The following is an 18,750-nucleotide window of genomic DNA, read 5'->3' on the forward strand; positions in this document are numbered from 1 at the left end:
CACCCCCTCTGGAATTATAATTTTCAAAAGTCTACTCCCTGCTGAATACATCACCAAAAGGTCTTCGCACAAGGCACAACTAATTCCCTAGTCCTAATAAAGTAATATGGCATTAATGTTTGCAATAATGTAATTATTAACAAGAATGTTAACAGTAACATAATGTAGATAATGCAAGTTAATGAAATCAATTAACTATTTTTAATGCAAGCATTAGACGCTGGAAGGAAAATTATTTTGGTAGAGTGGTACATAAGAGGCTTAAATCCTCTTGCATAAAGGTTAACATATTTTGACTATAACTGAAAAAATCAAGAAATAGCAGAATACACCTATTATTTAAAAACATACTAACAGGCATTAGAAGAAACAGCTTGAAATGCTGAAGATGTTATTTTGGTCACCGATAACCAGAGACAGGGACTACCGACTAACTAGATCAGAAGTCGGCTGTTTTGCTTTTAAAGTTTACAGAATTATCTAGTTTTTAACAGTGTATGTTTAACTTTTACTTTTTCACATCTGGTTCGGCACCCTCATTCTTCTGAGCTCCTGAGAAATACAACGTAAATTATTAGAAGCCTTACGGGGTCATGCTGGGGTGACCATTAGGGAAAGAGGATGCACTTCATGAGGTAAAGTGAAGGCTCCCTGGTCTTTACGTAAATCACCCCGACTAAAGATGAACCACGGCAAAAAGCTCCACGATTTTAAATGCACAGCATTATGCGCGCACGCATCATACACCCTCCTCAAACGGCAAGCACTCGCAGTCTGCACACGAACTCTTAAGAACTGTTGCTCAGCTGCGCGTGGAGACGAGGTGATGGCTCAGAAAGGTGGAACAGAAACGGTCTCCGCTTTCACACAATCCTAACGCGCCCTCTGACGCTGGGGTAAGAGAGTCTGAGGAAACAAGCCAAGGACCAAAGGGCACGTGCCTTCCGAACGCGCCCGGCGCTGGGCCACGAACCACGCGAGCCTTCGGGGCGGTGCCCGCGCCTCAGGCACCAGAGGCGGAGCTGAAGCCGCCGAGTCCCGCCCCCGCCTGCGTCCGCCAGTAGTCTAGTCGCTGCTCTTTTCAGGAAGAATCTAAGAGTACCGGCTGGCTGTCCTTCCCAGCGTCCGAAGCCCCGCCATGCTCGTCCTCCGAAGCGGCCTGACTAGGGCTCTGGCTGCGCGGACGCTCGCGCCTCAGGTACCCGCCGCCCAGACGGCCAAGCCGTCCCCTGGGGGAGGGGAGCGGGCGTTAGCGGGGAGCTCGCGGCCACGCGCATGCGTTGCCCAATTTTGCTCGCCCAGGCTTGCGAGAGCCGCGCATGCGGTCATCCGGTTCGTCGGTGCAGATTGCGGGCGTGGAGCCGCCGCGGAAGTTCTAGTGGCTGTCCCACATCCCAGGTCGCGCGGGAGGAAGCGGTGCGCAGTTCGGGGATGGTCCGGTGGCCCGTGTCGCCTCCCGGCCAATTCGCGACCAACCGCGAACAGGACTTTTCTGGCCTAGGTGCCAGGAAGCCCTGAGGACACCCCTGAAGCTCAGGCTGCTGCGTTTGCCACGTTGGGGCCAGTGCCTGGTGCTTTGCTTGCTGGTCGAAACTTCCCTACGGATTTTGTCGTTTGTCGTTTGACAAGCCACCGCCCCCTCTAGACAGAAGGTAGAAGAGAACTAGGCCAACCATACCGCGGGCAAAAGAACCGCCCCGCCCCCGTCGCAGTTAAACGAAATGTACGTAACTTCCGAGCGTTTTGCAGAGAACCTTGAAGAGGAGGGCCAAGGTGCCGGTGGTGGAACATCCTGCCCACTGCCTCTTGCTGGGGGTGTCTTAGCCAGACGGGGCTAGGAACCTCGTAGCAAACATGATGATGACCTCACTTAACCTTAGATGAGAAACGTATGTAATAGATTTTTGTGATTCAGTCTTAACTGTTGGGACTTGGCCTATTCTGCACATCTGCAGGGGTTTGTTTTTTTTTCCCCCTCTGACACTTAGGCTTGTACTTTTCTCGAAGGGTACAAGTCGAAGGGGATGAACCTATTCTAGAGACAGACGGTCTGCTGAAGACTGAGGAACCCACGATGGCCTGTTCACCCAAGATTAGCAATCCAGTCTTTAATGTTTCCTGATTCTCACTCTACTGGGGCAGGGCTGAGTTATTCCGGAAAACTTTATTCTGAACTTTGACTTTATTAAATGTCAGCCAGTGGTTCTCATAAGTGAATTGGAAGTCAGTGCTGTGGAAAATGAGCCTTTCTTTGGAGACTAGGGGGCCTGAAGCACTCATGTTTCCTTCCCTAGCATACGGGTCCTGTATTGTGGCTGCACAGTTCCCCTCAACAAAGATCGCCGTACCCCTTCCCACACACATACACATCTCATTGCTTCATTGCTGTTAACCTCTCCCTGAGCTTTCCTATTGTACTCTTCTGCAGAAGATAATAAAAAATGTGCGCCTGTGTCACTTATTTTGTTCTCCAAATACAAGGTCCATTAAAAAAAACAATTTAAAAGCAGTTGTTTCAAGTACCCCATTGGCCTAATTTTGATACATTTATATTTTATAATATTTTTAAGCTATAAATATTAAGCAGTTTTCATTTGCATAGCATTGTTATTAGATTAGTAAAACGGTACAAAAAAGAATGACTGCCAAACCTAGTGGCAGCTGCCATTGTTTTTGATGGCAAATGTCAATCAGACAATAAAAATATAATTCATCATAGACATGAATGGGATGAACTCAATATAGCTTATTATAATTCAGCCTTATACACAAGTAAAATACCATTGTGCTTTGTAAAACATACAGATAGATAGATCACATATATACATATATGACAGAGCAAGAAGCCTACTGCTTTTGATTGTTGTACCAGGTAGTCAGCGTAAGCCCAAAATTCATCCATAGCTTTATAGGTATGAAAACTATTATAATAGATTATGCTGATATAATCAGCTTTAGGAAATGTGCACATGCTAACCAAACTTATGTAAGATGGATTCGTAAATTAGAATACCATATGAGTGTGTCTGTGTTTATATACATAAATCTCTGTGTATATACACACATATAAACACATACAAAGAGGATAATTTCTGGCAAAGCATTTCCCACTGAAAGTTCAGTTCACTCAGAGAACCAAATCAGAAATTTGCGTAGTGAATATAGGACTATTAGAAAAGGAACTAATGGTTCTTAAAAAGTATTTCCATTAAAATGATATAACTGGGTGGGTTAAATGCCTTTCTTTAGACTGCATCTATAATGAAAAACATGACTCAGGAGTACCTGGGTGGTTCAGGAGGGTAAAGTGTCCAACTCTTGGTTTCAACTCCGGTCAGGTCGTGATCTCAGGGTCCTGAGATCCAGTTAAGGGAGCTTCCTCCCTCAGCAGAGTCTGCTTATCCCTCTCCCTCTGCTCCTCCCCACCCCCACGCCCACCCACATCCCCCACCCCTCTCATATGAACTCTTGTCTGTCTCAAATAAATGGATAAATAACATCTCTTAAAATTTAAAAAAAAAAATGAATCAGACAATTGTGACTCATCGACTTTTTTGCCTTTACTAGCTTTACGCATTCTATATTACAATGCAGTTGGATAGGCCACAGTTTACTGTTACATTAGTTAAATTCCTACTAAATTCCTATCCTATTTTTTTTTAAGATTTTATTTATTTATTTGGCAGACAGAGATCACAAGTAGGCAGAGAGGCAGGCAGAGATGGGGGAGGAAGCAGGCTCCCTGCTGAGCAGATAGACCGATGCAGGGGCTGGATCCCAGGTCCCTGGGATCATGACCTGAGCCAAAGGCAGAGGCTTTAACCCACTGAGCCACCCAGGCGCTCCCCCCATCTCTGCCCCGCCTTTTTTTTTTTTTTTTTAAGAGAGAGAGAGCACAGTGGGAGAGGCAGAGGGAGAGTGAGAACCTTAAGCAGGCTCCATGCTCAGCTCAGAGCTGGAGGCAGGGATCTCACAACCCTTAAATCATGATTTCAGTGGCAATCAAGAATTCGACACTCGGAGCACCTGGGTTTGGTTGTGGCATAGTATTATAACCGTACCTTCCCCAAATACTTAAATTTGCCTTATCTTTCTTCAGGTGTGCTCATCCTTTGCTACAGGCCCCAGACAATACGATGGAACAGTCTATGAATTTCGTACCTATTATCTTAAGCCCTCAAAGATGAATGAGTTCCTGGAAAATACTAAGAAAAACATTCATCTTCGGACAGCTCACTCTGAATTGGTTGGATACTGGAGTGTAGAATTTGGAGGCAGAATGAATAAAGTGTTTCATATATGGAAGTATGGTATGAGTCATCAGCTTAAGTATTCAGTACAGATTCTCATTCCGTTAGATGTTACCCACAACTTAGCTACTTAGTTCTTGAATCTATATTGCTATAAATATATACAGGTGAAGTAAAACTTTTAAATAGCAATACCAAAAAATAAATTCAGTGATTGTGCCTCCCAGTGGTATACCTATAGTAACCCATTGCTGGAATCTTTCATTGCCATATGAGAATGTGAAAGTAAGAAAATGGCATCTCAGATTTCAAGTCATAAAATTATGAACCACACTTTAATTCTTAGGAAAAGTTAAGAATAGATTATTGTAAAGATGGTTTATGAAAAATTTAAAGCAGTGATTTCAAGAACCCAGGTGGGTTAAGATCATAAAAGGAAAGTAGAATTTTTTTTTAATTGAAGTTATAGCAGGTATCAGTGTTTTAACAAACCATTCAAATGTCAGGGGGCTCTAGTGAAATAGAATAGGAGATGATAGTAAGCTTTGAAGCCCTCAACCTTCTGTAAGATATAATAAATCTGTTAGGTTTTGGAACAGTTTTATTTCTATACACAGTTTTATTTCTAATCACTGTCATTTTACTAGTTTAGGGAAGTAAAAGAAAAGGAATTAGAGTTCTTCTCATATTGAAGCTTATCCACCCCTGGGTTAGTAGGGGAAGGAGTATGGTTGATGGAATCCCCAGAATGTTTGTTACTCCACTGTCTAATCTTTCTGAAGTCCACAGTAGTACATCATAATATCCAAAAAAACTTTTGATAATTTCATTTAGTATTTGGTCATCAGTGTCCAAAGTTAATAGTCATAAACTACTTTAACGTGAAAAGCGCTCATTCTCATATACTTAGTATGTCCATAGTTTAGAGGTTTTTCCCCAATTGTAGTAAAACCAACCCCATTAAAACACAATTTATGCTTTAATGCACCACCAGTTGAATTGTATCCCAGTTTAAAAAAACAAAAACAAAAACAAAAAAAAAATCTGCTAGTACAATCGTGATAAAACTTACTTAAGCTCTAAGATATATATTATTCTTCATCCTCAGCATGAACCATAGAAAACTATTTTGCCATTAGTTTTATGAAGCCCAAATAGTTAAATGTAGTACTGGGCCCACATGTTAGCAAAAATATGTACTTGTTTGGGAAACAAAAAGAAGAGAAATAGTACTAAGTAAAAAGAGGGGATGACAGAGAATCAGCCCTATTCCTTTGGAAACTGTTAGATCAAAGCAGTAGCTGTCAAAGTGCATCTTAATTTCACTTACCTTAAATGTAATTCAAGGTATATCTTGACCTGATAACCATCACCACCAGCACCACAGAAAAACACTCTAAACTGCTGCTATAATTTAAATGCCTCAATTAATAAGACTAGTTAATGTATACTGAGTTCTAACGAGGCTCCCAGCACTGTTGTAAGCTCCTCTTGTGTACTAATTCATTTAATCTAAACAGTCCTAGAGGGAGATACTATATCATTATCCCCATTTTACAGAGTAAGAAATAGGCACAGAAAGATTTCATAACTTAACCTAAGTCACACAACTGCCTACTAAGTAGTAGAGCCTGTAGAGCCCACGGTATGACATTATCATTAGTTGTTTACATTTCTACTGCCCTTTCAGGCCATGAGAAACTTGGGGACAAATGTCACATCTGTATGTTCTCTCCAGTGATACAATAGAGTGTACTTCTGTGCCATTGATGAACACTTGGTGAATTGAATGAAACCCAGAAAAAGTACAGGTGATTTTAAATAATTTTTTATTTTCTTACTCCTTCTTTTCCCATAGATAATTTTGCTCATCGGACTCAAGTTCGGAAAGCATCGGCCAAAGATAAGGAATGGCAAGAACAATACCTGATTCCCAATTTGGCTCTTATTGATAAACAAGAGAGTGAGATTACTTATCTGGTGCCATGGTGCAAACTAGAAAAGCCTCCAAAAGAAGGTAAGTCCTCCCCTCTTAGTCACTTTGAATTCTGACAGAGAAAACACTGAAGATTTTAAGCTATAAAAACTCAAGTTCCACGAGAAAATAAGTTAATCTTTGTTTAATATAGGAACGTATGTTGTTCAGATAAAAATAAACTGGTGCTCTTAGCTTACCTTTTTAAAAAAATGACCATTAAATAATGAAGTGTTTTTCCATATTGGTATCTTATTGATTCTTAAAGCTAGCTATATGATAGAAAAAGTTGACATGGTCAGTAAAGGTTAAGAAGTTGGGCCTTGGGAGCAGAGAACACATCTGTGGGTAGGTGAGGGATAGTATGTGATACTCTGTCATAATTTTAAAATAATATAAACTTGTAAATATAAAAGTATTTTTCCATAAATGACAACTGATCTTAAATCTTAAATATATATTTGCTTATTAAATTGACTAGGGGAATGAATTAACTGGAACTACCAAGCTATATTACTCTAGTCTAACTCTCGTGTCTTCCTCTTTCTTATTTCTCAGTTTGAAAGTAATTCCTAAAGATTTGTCTTCTTGCTGATTTCACTTCTTGCTGACTTAAAGAAATTATTACCTCAATCCAGTTTTAAACAAAGGTCAGATTAGCAAAAGAATAAACTAATTTAAGCATTGTTTTATTTCCCCCATTATTCCCAACTTCGTAGTGCATTTTAGATTATAAGAGATTTGAAAATCTTATTTGGAAATTTATCCTCATAGCTTCCCCTCAGCTTTCAGCACTAACTAAATGAATTAGTTGGCTTCTCAAAAAGTATCAAATCTTAGTTCTTTTCCTCTGTGTTATTCCTGATTCTTCAGTAACTTGTGTATGTTTTTCTTGTATTTTCTAAATCTACTTGTCCCCTGGTTTCCTTCTCTTCACCTGGTCTGTACTTCCATCCAGAAGGTAAAATGCTTTTCAAGTATTTACCCAGATATTTAGGAATACTAAAACCCATCTTCTTTAGAGTTATTTTTTTCCTCAGAACTCAGAGACAGGGACGTCTGGGTGGCTTAGTGGGTTAAAGCCTCGATCTTCAGCTCAGGTCATGGTCCCAGGGTCCTGGGATGGATCCCCACAGGGTCCTGGGATCAAGCCCCACATCGGGTTCTCTGCTCAGCAGGGAACCTGCTTTCCCCACCCCTCTCTCTCTGCCTGCCTCTCTGCCTGCTTGTGATCTCTGTCTGTCAAATAAATAAATAAAATCTTAAAAAAAAAAAAAAAACTCAGAGACAATCACTTCACGTATATTATTTGCTTGCTGTTCCTGTTGGAAATGGAATCTTACAGAGGAAATTATATAGAGAGATAAGTTAGTAGAAACTGGTAAGAAGAATGAACTATAAGAGGCTAGAAATACTTCCTTATTCATTTTTTTATAAAAGTATAGACTCAGGCAACTAAAAAATACTACTACATTATAAATTCTTACTAACTTTTGACAAATTTTATAGGTTAAAAATAGCTTAGGATAATACCCGAACTATAGATTCCAACCATTCTTATTTGTTATGTATGATAAGTTTAATGACTGACCCTTAAACTAGGACAAGGACTTTATAAACATAAAAGCGAAGAAGAACAATGCGGATTATTAGTAAATATGCCTATAGGTATGCAGTATGATCCTCAAAATCTATAGATGTAGTTCGCCTTCCATTGGAACCAAACTGAACATGATTAGAAATTGCTTGTATGTGTTCTATAAAATAATTATTTTTCTCCCTGTTCTAGGAATCTATGAACTAGCTACTTTCCAGATGAAACCTGGTGGGCCAGCTCTGTGGGGTGACCCATTTAAAAGGGCAGTTCATGCTCACATCAATCGAGGCTACACAAAACTAGTTGGAGTGTTCCATGCAGAATATGGAGTGCTCAACAGAGGTACAGTTGTCCATTTCTTCTTATGAAATTGCAAAATACATGAGTGATCCACATTAAGTTCCTTTGGTCAGTTTTTCTCTGTTCTCATTATGGAGTGTATTTTGCTTTTTATTGCCCAAGTTTTAGTTTTGTAATTTTAAGGGCTGAGCAAACCTGTTTTACATCTTTTTTTTTAAGATTTTATTTATTTATTTGACAGACAGAGATTACAAGTAGGCAGAGAGGCAGGCAGAGAGAGAGGAGGAAGCAGGCTCCCCATGGAGCAGAGAGGCCGATGTGGGGCTTGATCCCAGGACCCTGGGATCATGACCTGAGCCGAAGGTAGAGGCTTTAAACCATTGAGCCACCAAGGCGCCCTGTTTTACATCTTATTTAGAATGTTTTTCACCTTATAATTTTTTTTTTAAATACTGTTCTTTTCCCTGATATATCAAAATGATAAAATTTTAAATACTGGAAGGAACCTGAAAGGGTCACCTATTTCTTTTATCACTTTATTTTCCTTTGAATGTACTTTTAATGATTTTTTTTCCTTTTTTTCCCCAGTTTTATTGAGATATAATTGACATATAAGTTTAGGGTATGCAACATAATGATTTAATATATTTATATGTTGTGAAGTGATCACCACAATAAGTTAACATCCATCACGTCAGAGTTACAAATTGTTTCTCCTTATGATGAGAATGTTTAAGATCTACTCTTTCAGCTTTCACATATACAGTATAGAATAGGCGCCTGGGTGGCTCAGTTGGTTAAGTGACTGCCTTAGGCTCAGGTCGTGATCCTGGAGTCCTAGGATCAAGTCCCACATCAGGCTCCCTGCTCGGCAGGAAGTCTGCTTCTCCCGCTGACCTCTCTCCTCTCATGCTCTCTCTCTCTCATTCTCTCTCTCTCTCCCAAATAAATAAATAAATAAAATCTTTTAAAAATACATATATATATACATACAATATAGAATTGTTAACTGTAGTCATCATGTTGTATATTACATCTCTAAAACTTATTTATCTTGTAACTAGAAAGTTATGCTTCTTGTAACGTTTTTTAAAAAACTGGGCGCCTAAAAAAAAAAAAAAAAAAAAAACTGGGCGCCTGGGTGGCTCAGTGGGTTAAACCTCTGCCTTCAGCTCAGGTCATGATCCCAGGGTCCTGGGATCGAGGCCCACATGGGGCTCTCTGCTCAGCGGGGATCCTGCTTCCCCGTCTCTCTCTGCCTGTCTCTATGCCTACTTATGAGCGCTCTGTCAAATAAATAAATAAAATCTTTTTAAAAAATTTATTTCTAGAGAGAGAGAGCACACATGCACATGAGAGAGAGCAGGGGGGTGCAGAGGGAGAGAGGGTCATAAGCAGACTCCACACTGAGTGTGGCACCCAATGAAGGACTCAATCTCAAGACCCTGATATCATGACCTGAGCCAAAACTGAGAGTCAGACACTTAACTGCACCACTCAGATGCTCCTGTGATTTTTTTAATAAATAGCATTACTTTGGGTAGAAAGATTGTTTATGGGTGAAAAAGCAACATGTAGTTATTATAAATATTGAAAACATGGACAAGCCCAAAGAAAAAAAATTATCCATATTCCACTACTTAGGTATATATAATATATATATATATGATATAAGCATATGGTTTACTAATTTAATATCTATTTAAGATACTTTTTATTTTTTCATTTTATATATATATATATATTTTAAAGATTTTATTTATTTGACAGAGTGAGAGAGATCACAAGTAGGCAGAAAGTCAGGCAGAGAGGGGCGGAAGCAGGCTCCCCGCTGAGCAGAGAGCCCGATGCGGGGCTCCATCCCAGGACCCTGAGATCATGACCCGAGCCGAAAGCAGAGGCTTAACCCACTGAGCCACCCAGATGCCCCTAAGATACTTAATTTTTTTAAACTTGAAAGATATTCCAATCAGAATTTCAGAGTTTTCTTGTGGCAAACTCTGAAAAATGTTTGTGAAGTTTACCTGAGAGGAAAAATGACTAAGAATAGCTAATAAATATTTGAAAGACTTATAATATCTGGTTGCCTCTTCATCTTCTCCACTTTATGTCCAACAGGCATCTCAAAACCTAACATATCCACAACTGAGCCTAATCATTGCTCATAAAGTCAACTTCCAATACATAGGTTATAGATGTATATTCAACTTGGAAAATATATGAAGAGGACAAAAAAATATTAGATGCCTGTCTCATACCATATGCTAAAATAAAATCAAGATGCATTATGGATTTCAATTAAAAAATTGAATTCATACAATTACTAAAACAAAATACAGTGAATTTATTTAATAATGTGTATGGAAACAGTATTTCTAAGCAAAAAAGCATATGAAGAAACTATGAAGGGAAAAAAGAATAATTTTGTTATAAAAGAATGATTTTTATTGGGCGCCTGGGTGGCTCAGTGGGTTAAAGCCTCTGCCTTCGGCTCAGGTCACGATCCCAGGGTCCTGGGATCGAGCCCCACATTGGGCTCTCTGCTCAGCAGGGAGCCTACTTTCCCCTCTCTCTCTCTCTGCCTGCCTCTCTGCCTACTTGTGATCTCTATCTGTCAAATAAATAAATAAAATCTTTAAAAAAAAAAAGGATTTTATTATATAAAGCTCAAACTTTGTGCCTCCCAAAATATCTAAATAAAATCAAAAAGGAAAAAATATATACATACATACATATTTCTACAAAGGTAGACACAGATGACTACTAAAAATATATTAAAGAAGATTCAGATTAAAACAATAATGAGATGCCAGTTTTTACCTAATAAGGATATATTATATAGATATAGTATTAGGTTAGAGAAAAATGAGTTAAACTTGTAGGGTTCATATCTGCTTCCTCTTCCCTCAAAAAAATTGACAATATAAATAAAAAGGCTTATCTGTTTGTATTTGACATTTTTTAATTTTTCATTTTTTTTTAATTTCAGTGTAAGTGACAAACAGTGTTATATTAGTTTCAGGTGTACAATATGGTGTTTCAATAATTCTATACATTACTCAGTACTCATCATGATAAGTGTACTCTTAATTCCCTTCACCTATTTCACCCACTCTTCCACCCACCTCCCCTCTGGCAACAACAGTTCTCTATATTAAAGAGTCAGGGGGTTTTTTTGATCTCTTTTTTTCTGTTTGGTTTCTTAAATTACATTATAAGTGAAATCATAATGGTATTTCTTTCCCAGATTGACTTACTTCATTTAGCATTATATCCATCTCTGTGTTGCAGATGGCAAGATTTCATTCTTTTTATGGTTTATTAATATCCCATTAGATAGATGGATGGATGGATGAATGGTTAGATAGATAGATGGATAGATATCACAACTTCTTTATCCATTCATCTATCAGTGGAACTAGGGTTGCTTCCATATCTTGACTACTGTAATTAATGCTGCAGTAAACACCTGGGTGCATGTATCTTTTCAAATTCATGTTTTCATATTATATGTGTAACTATCCAGTAGTGGAATTACTGGATCCTATGTTAATTCTATTTTTAATTTTTTGTGGAACCTCCATACTGTTTTCCACAGTGGCTGCACCAGCATGCATTCCAACCAACAGCACATGAGGGTTCCTTTTTTCTCCACATCCTTGCCAACACTTGCTGTTTCTTGTGTTTTTATTTTAGTCATTCTAACATATTTGAGGTGATATCTCATTGTGGTTTAGATTTGTTTTGATGATGATCTTTTAATGTGTCTGTTGGCCATCTGTATGCCTTGTTTGGAGAAATGTCTGCTCATGTCTTCTGCCCATTTTTTAATTGGATTATTTGTTTTTTGGGTGTTAAGTTGTATAGGTTCTTTATATATTTTGGGTGTTAACTCCCTATCAGATCTATCATTTACAAGTATCTTCTCTCATTTAGTAAGTTGTCTTTTAGTATTGATGATGGTTTCTTCTGCTGTACAGAAGCTTTTTTTTTAATTTTTAAAAGATTTTATTTGAGAATAAGAGAGAGTACACATAAACCAGGGGAGAGGCAGAAGGAGAGGGAGAAGCAGACTCCCTGCTGAGCAGGGAGCCTGACATGGGTCTTCATCTCAGGACTCTAGGATCATGACTTGAGCCAAAGGCAGACACTTAACCAACTGAGCCACTCAGGCACCCCAGAAGCTTTTTATTTTGATGTAGCCCCAATAGTTTATTTCTGCTGTTTACCTTGCCTTAGGAGTCATATCAAGAAAGATGTTGCTATGGCTAATGTCAGAGAAATTACTGCCTATGTTCTCTTCTAGGAGTTATGGTTTAGGTCTCATATTTAGGTCTTTAATCCACTTTTTTTTTTAAAGATTTTATTTATTTATGGGACGCCTGGGTGGCTCAGTTGGTTAAGCAGCTGCCTTCGGCTCAGGTCATGATCCCAGCGTCCTGGGATCGAGTCCCACATCGGGCTCCTTGCTCTGCAGGGAGCCTGCTTCTCCCTCTGCCTCTGCCTGCCATTCTGTCTGCCTGTGCTCGCTCTCTCTCTCTCTCTCATAAATAAATAAAATCTTTAAAAAAAAAAAAGATTTTATTTATTTATTTAAGACCGAGAGAGAGAGAGAGAGAGAGAGCAAGAGAGAGAGAGAATAAGCAGGGGGCAGAGGCAGAAACAGGTTCCCCAGAGTAGGGAACCCTATGTTTGGCTTGATCCCAGGACCCTGGGATCACATGAGCCAAAGGTAGCCACTTAACTGGCTGAGCCACCCAGATGCCTCTGGTCTTTAATCCATTTTGAGTTTATTTTTGTGTATAGTGAAAAAAAGTGGTCCAGTTTCATTCTTTTGCATGTAGCTGGCCAATTTTCCCAGCACCATTAATTGAGGAGACTTTTTCTTTTGCTTCCTTTGCTGAAAATTGACCATATAGTTATCAGTTTATTTCCAGGCTCTCTATTCTGTTCCATTGATCTATGGATCTATGCATCTGTTTTTATGCTGGTACCTACTACAGACTTGTAGTGTATCTTGAAATTTGGGATTATGATGCCTCCAGTTTTTTTTGTTCTTTTTCAAGATCACTTTGGCTATTCGGGGTCTTTTATGCTTCCATATAAATTTTAGGATTATTTATTCTAGTTCTGTGAAAAATGCTGTGGGTATTTTGATGGGTTGCATTAAATCTGTAGACTGCTTTGGGCAATATGGACATTTTAACAATATTGGTTCTCCCAATCCATGAGCATGGAACATCTTTCCATTTGTTTGGGTCATCATCAATTTCTTTGATCAGTGTTTCATAGTTTTCAGAATACAGGTCTTTCACCTCCTTGGTTAAGTTTATTCCTAGGTATTTATTTTTGATGCAATTGTAAATGCGATTGTTCTCTTAATTTCTCTTTCTGCTCCTTCATTATTTGTATATAGAAGTGCCACAGATTTCTGTATGTTGATTTTGTATACTACAGCTTTACTGAATTCATTTACCAGTTCTAGTAATATTTGGTGAAGTCTTTAGGGTTTTCTATATATAGTATGATGCCATCTGAAATAGTGAGTTTTGCTTCTTCTTTACCGATTTAGACACCTTTAGGGGCGCCTGGGTGGCTCGGTCGTTAAGCCTCTGCCTTTGGCTCAGGTCATGATCCCAGGGCCCTGGGATCGAACCCTGCATCGGGCTGCCTTCTCAGTGGGAAGCCTGCTTCTCTCTCTCCCACTACCCAGCTTGTATTCTGTCTCTCGCTGCCTCTCTCTCTCAGTCAAATAAATAAAATTTAAAAAAAAAGATACCTTTTGTTGTCTGACTGCTGTGGCTAGGATTTCCAATACTATGTTGAATAAAAATTGTTGAGAGCAGACATTCTTACCTTGTTCTTGAACGCAAAGGAAAAGCTCTGTTTTTCATCGAGTATGATGTATGATGTTAGCATAGGGTTTTTCACATACAGCATTTATTATATTGATATGTTCCCTCTAAACCCACTTTGTTGAGGGTTTTTTATCATGAGTGGATGTTATACTTTGTCAAATGCTTTTTCTACATATACTGAAATGATCATATGGTTTTTATCCTATTATTGATGTGATGTATCATGTTGATCACTTTGCAAATATTGAACTACCCTTGCATCTTGGGAATAAATCCCACTTGATTATGGTGAATGATTTTTTTAATGTATTGTTGGATTCAGTTTGCTCATAATTTGTTGTAGATTTTTGCATCTAAGTTCATCAGAGATACTGGCCTGTAGGTCTCTTTTTTGTAATGTCTTCATCTAGTTTTGTTGTCAGGGTAATGCTGGCTTCATAGAATGAATTTGGAGGCTTCCCTTCCTCTTCTATTGTTTTTGAATAGTATGAGAAGAATAGGCATTAACTCTTCTTTAAATGTTTGGTAGAATTCACCTGTGAAGCCATCTGGTTCTGGACTTTTGGGGAGTTTTTGATCAGTGTTTGAATTACATCACTTACACAGTCTATTTAAATTTTCTGTTTCTTCCTGATTCACTTTTAGGTGAATATTATATATTCCCTCTAGTGTATTTTTTAATTTCACTTACAGAGTTCATCTCTCCCTGGCTCTTTTTTATATTTTCTGTCTCTTTTTTGCGGGTCTCACTGAGATATTTTCTCAAGTCCAGTGAGTATATTTATGAGCATAATTTAAATTCTCTATCAGGTATGTAGCTTCTGTTTCATTTTGTTCTCTGGCTGGATTTTGTCCTGTTGATTCATTTGGGACATAGTCTTCTGTGTCTTCATTTTGTCTAACTCTCTGTGTCTGTTTCTATGTGTTAGGCAAGTAATGGCCTTATGAAGAACAGGTTATGTAGTGCTCTGCTGTGCAGTGTCCCCTGTTCACCTGGCCCTTCCAGAGTGACTCTTATGTATGTTGCATCACCGTACTATTGTGGCTGAGCCACATTTGCCTTCAGTCCAGTTGCTGCAATGGTGCCTTTTGCCAATTGTGGGCAGGGTTTGGTTCCTGTGTTGTTAAGAGGCCAGTCTGAGATTGCCTTGGGCAAAAAAACCTTAATTTTTTGAATCATCTTTGCCAATATTAAGGAAATATGCATGGATATGTAGGTGTGTTTAGTTATACAAGAAGGAAATTTGAAATGACATAAAATATATAGCCATATTTAAATAATGAGATTAAAGGTTTTTTAACATTTCTAATTTACTATAATGGACACATATAATTTTTGCAAGGATTAAGTTATTAAAAATATGTGTGCACACACTGTAATCTTGGGGTGCCTGTGTGGCTCAGTCAGTTAGGTGTCCAACTTGTGATTTTTGGCTCAAGTTATGATCTCATGGGTCATGAGATTAAACCCTGAATTGGGCTCCACACTTAGCAGGGAGTCTGCTTGAGATTCTCTCTGTCCTTCACCTTCTGCCCTTCCCCCATTCATGCACGTGTGTGTTCTCTCTAAAATAAATCCTTAAAAAAAAAAAGAAAGAGAATGTGTCTCCACACACACTTTTTAATCTTAATCCATTCTTAGTGTACTAGGAGAATGGTAATATGCTGAGTATAAATCGGTACATCATTTCTGGAGGACAGTGTATATTATATACACTGTATATTTATAAATGTCTATATATATAAGATATACTGTTTGGTTCTCTCAATTTAAATTTTAGGAGTTTATATTAAGAAAATATTCAGATCTAGACTGCCTAGGTTTGAATCCCAGCTTCACCACTTATAACTTTGTGACCCTGGGTAAGTTACTTAACCTCACTGTGCCTTAGTTTCCTCATCCATAAAATGACACTAATAATCAACCACCTAAAATTATTATGAAGACTAAATGAGTTAATACATGCAAAATGCTTAAAACCAGGTCTGGCACATAATCAACACCCAAGAAATACTACTAGTAGTCGTCATCAGCTTTGTAATTATTACAGATACATGTGTAGATGCTGCTCTAATGTTTATGTCAGTATTGTTTACAATAAAGAAACATTTTTATGTAATATGAATATAATCCAGAAAAAAATATATGTATCATCTACATCATGTATTTATATAACCACAAACTTTTATGTTTGTATATAAATATTCATAAAAGTACATGTATATGCACATAAATATGGAGAGAGATACAGCAAATATAAAAGCATTTTTTTTCTAGGTGGTATAGAAATGACTCCTCTTTTCTCTTTTTATCCACATTTTCCTATACAGCTAACATATCTTACTTTGTAATAATTAAAAATTTATAAAATGTTATGCACAAAAATATTTATTCCATATTTCAAAAAAATAATAAAATATTAATCTAATTGGTCAGGAGTTTGGATAAGAAGTTCTTATATCTATAGGGAAGAATTCACATAGCCATTAAAAATTAAGGTTACTGCCATGGGAAATATGAATTGTTGAATCTATTGGTAAATGTAATACATAGTATGACCCTAATTTGATTTTACTCATTTGTTTAAAGGAAATGTGCTGAATGTCAATAGAGGTTCTCTCAAAATGGTTAAAATTATGCTACTTTTAATTTGCTTCTTCATATCATCAAAATTTTCATTAGTAAACACAATTTTTATAATCTTCCTTTTTTAAATAAACTAAAATGTATTAGAAAGTCATGAAGCCTCATTCTAGACTTAATTGTGTGTTTAGTGTTATTTACTTTACCTTTCCAGCCTTCTGTTTCTTCATCTATAAAACTAGTTTGATTAATTAATTTATAAATTTCTCTCCCAAATCTCTGACCCCCTCTGAAATCTTATTACTAACATACTTAATGTTACCTTTCTGTTATTCACCATTTTGATTTAAAGAACAAGACTTAATATTTCTCATTAATTTTTCTGTATTTCTTACTTGTAGTAACACCATAGTCTTTAGAAGCTATTTTTGGTTTATTTCTGCAGTTCATGTTCTTTGGTGGAACGAGAGTGCAGACAGTCGTGCAGCTGGGAGACATCAGTCTCATGAGGATCCCAGGGTTGTGGCAGCTGGTAAGCTATTTCTCCAGGCATGAATTATTCATACAACAAATTTGATTCCGTTTTTAACTTTATATGCCTTCTTATGGAATGTTTTTTTTTTCCAGTTCGGGAAAGTGTTAACTTCCTTGAGTCTCAGCAGAATATGCTTCTGATTCCTATGTCATTTTCACCATTGAAATAGTTTTCCATTGAAATACAAAGCATTTCACTAACTGTTATAAGATGTGCCTGCTATGGTGCTTAAATTCTCCCAAGAGATTCTCATTTTTATTTGAAGGAGGTGGTAAGTTAATTTGGTATGTCCTTTGCATTTTTAAAAGCTGCCTCTGGGGGCACCTGGGTGGCTCAGTGGGTTAAAGCCTCTGCCTTCGGCTCAGGTCATGGTCTCAGGGTCCTGGGATCAAGCCCCGCATCGGGTTCTCTCTGCTCAGCAGGGAGCCTGCTTCCCCCTCTTTCTCTGACTGCCTCTCTACTTGTGATCTCTCACTGTCAAATAAATAAATAAAATCTTTAAAAAAAAAAAAAAAAAGCTGCCTCTGCCCATTGTCACTACCATGAGGAAATAGTTCTGTTCATTTTCCCTTTGGCATTTTAGTATCTGTCATACATTAAAAATTCTTGTCATTCCTACAAGATCTTGGTTTTTCATTGTTTCAGAGTGTCTCTTGTACTCTGTTTTGACAACCCTCTGCTTTTATGGCATTTCCTTATGTTGAAGTGACTGTCACATTTCCATGCCTATAATAATATTTTTAAATTATTTATATACATTGGCAACCTTCTCATGTCTATTTTTCTGAAATTTTAAAAGTTTTTGTCCAGTAAAATTTATTTTGTAATACTGAATGGGATTCATAAAAATATTAAACATGTTTATTATGGAAAAGTACAGTATCATCTGTATCATCATTATTAATTCTGGTTTTTACATTAATAATTACTTATATGGAAAATAATGTTATTAGATCCTCATATTAAAAACTGTTGAAGATTCATTGGTTTAAATGCTGAAATATCTTCATTTACAATTTATTTTTCTATTACTTCACTTTGGATTACTATTTAACAAAGATACCTGGAACAATCTGTCTCTGATAATGAGATATTTATGGTTATGAAAATGTTTGCCCTAATAAAAGCCTTCAAATAAATTCTGAGTCTTTTTTTTGTGTGTTTTATAGTTGTATCCTCTTACCTGGAACTATTGTGTTGCTATATAAGGTAATGAGACAATAATACATACACTGTCTTGAGGCATGTGGGTGGCTCAGTCAGTTAAGCAGCTGCCTTTGGCTCAGATCATGATCCCAGGGTCCTGGGATCGAGCCCCATGTTGGGCTCTCTGCTTAGCGGGAGCCTGTTTCTCACTCTCCCTGCTGCTTCCCCTGTTTGTACTCTCTCTGTCAAATAAATAAAAAAAATATTTTAAAAAATAAATTAAATAAATAAATATGCTGTCTTTATTGTAAGTATTAAGTTACTTCAAGTAAATAGCATTCTAATAACCCTACAAGGAGAATTTCTTTAGTACTGCTGTCACAGATATACTAGGATTTTTCTTCCAGAAAACTTTATTTTAGTTGAGTACCTCAGCATTCTTAAATTAGATTTGGTACTTCCAGGCTCTCATGGTAGTCTATATTTATAGCTATATGATTTTATG

At 37.5% G+C, this 18,750-nt stretch overlaps 1 protein-coding gene across 3 annotated transcripts; it reads left to right on the plus strand.

The window, feature by feature from the left end:
- The first annotated feature begins 1,088 nt into the window (after positions 1-1,088).
- On the plus strand, positions 1,089-18,236 carry LOC116869472 (protein NipSnap homolog 3A). Of its 3 annotated transcripts, none has more exons than XM_032860753.1 (7): positions 1,089-1,198; positions 4,100-4,310; positions 6,109-6,267; positions 8,015-8,164; positions 17,010-17,096; positions 17,192-17,409; positions 17,618-18,236. In XM_032860753.1, the coding sequence occupies exons 1-6, from the start codon at positions 1,139-1,141 to the stop codon at positions 17,266-17,268; spliced, it is 744 nt and encodes a 247-aa protein (XP_032716644.1). In that variant the 5' UTR covers positions 1,089-1,138; the 3' UTR covers positions 17,269-17,409; positions 17,618-18,236. The 3 variants fall into 3 exon arrangements, with proteins under 3 accessions (XP_032716644.1, XP_032716646.1, XP_032716645.1); XM_032860754.1 differs by lacking the exon at positions 1,089-1,198 and adding an exon at positions 1,722-1,889; XM_032860755.1 differs by lacking the exon at positions 8,015-8,164.
- Positions 18,237-18,750: the final 514 nt, after the last annotated feature.

Source organism: Lontra canadensis, unplaced genomic scaffold, assembly GCF_010015895.1.
Source record: "Lontra canadensis isolate GAN:19392208 unplaced genomic scaffold, GSC_riverotter_1.0 scaffold19, whole genome shotgun sequence".
Lineage (NCBI taxonomy): Eukaryota > Metazoa > Chordata > Mammalia > Carnivora > Mustelidae > Lontra > Lontra canadensis.

Bases quoted from the DNA above. Each gene is read 5' to 3' on its own strand.
- LOC116869472 (XM_032860753.1), top strand. From the start codon at position 1,139: ATGCTCGTCCTCCGAAGCGGCCTGACTAGGGCTCTGGCTGCGCGGACG. The intron at 4,311-6,108 runs GTATGAGTCATC...CTTTTCCCATAG, and splicing joins GTTTCATATATGGAAGTATG to ATAATTTTGCTCATCGGACT. The intron at 6,268-8,014 runs GTAAGTCCTCCC...TCCCTGTTCTAG, and splicing joins AGAAAAGCCTCCAAAAGAAG to GAATCTATGAACTAGCTACT.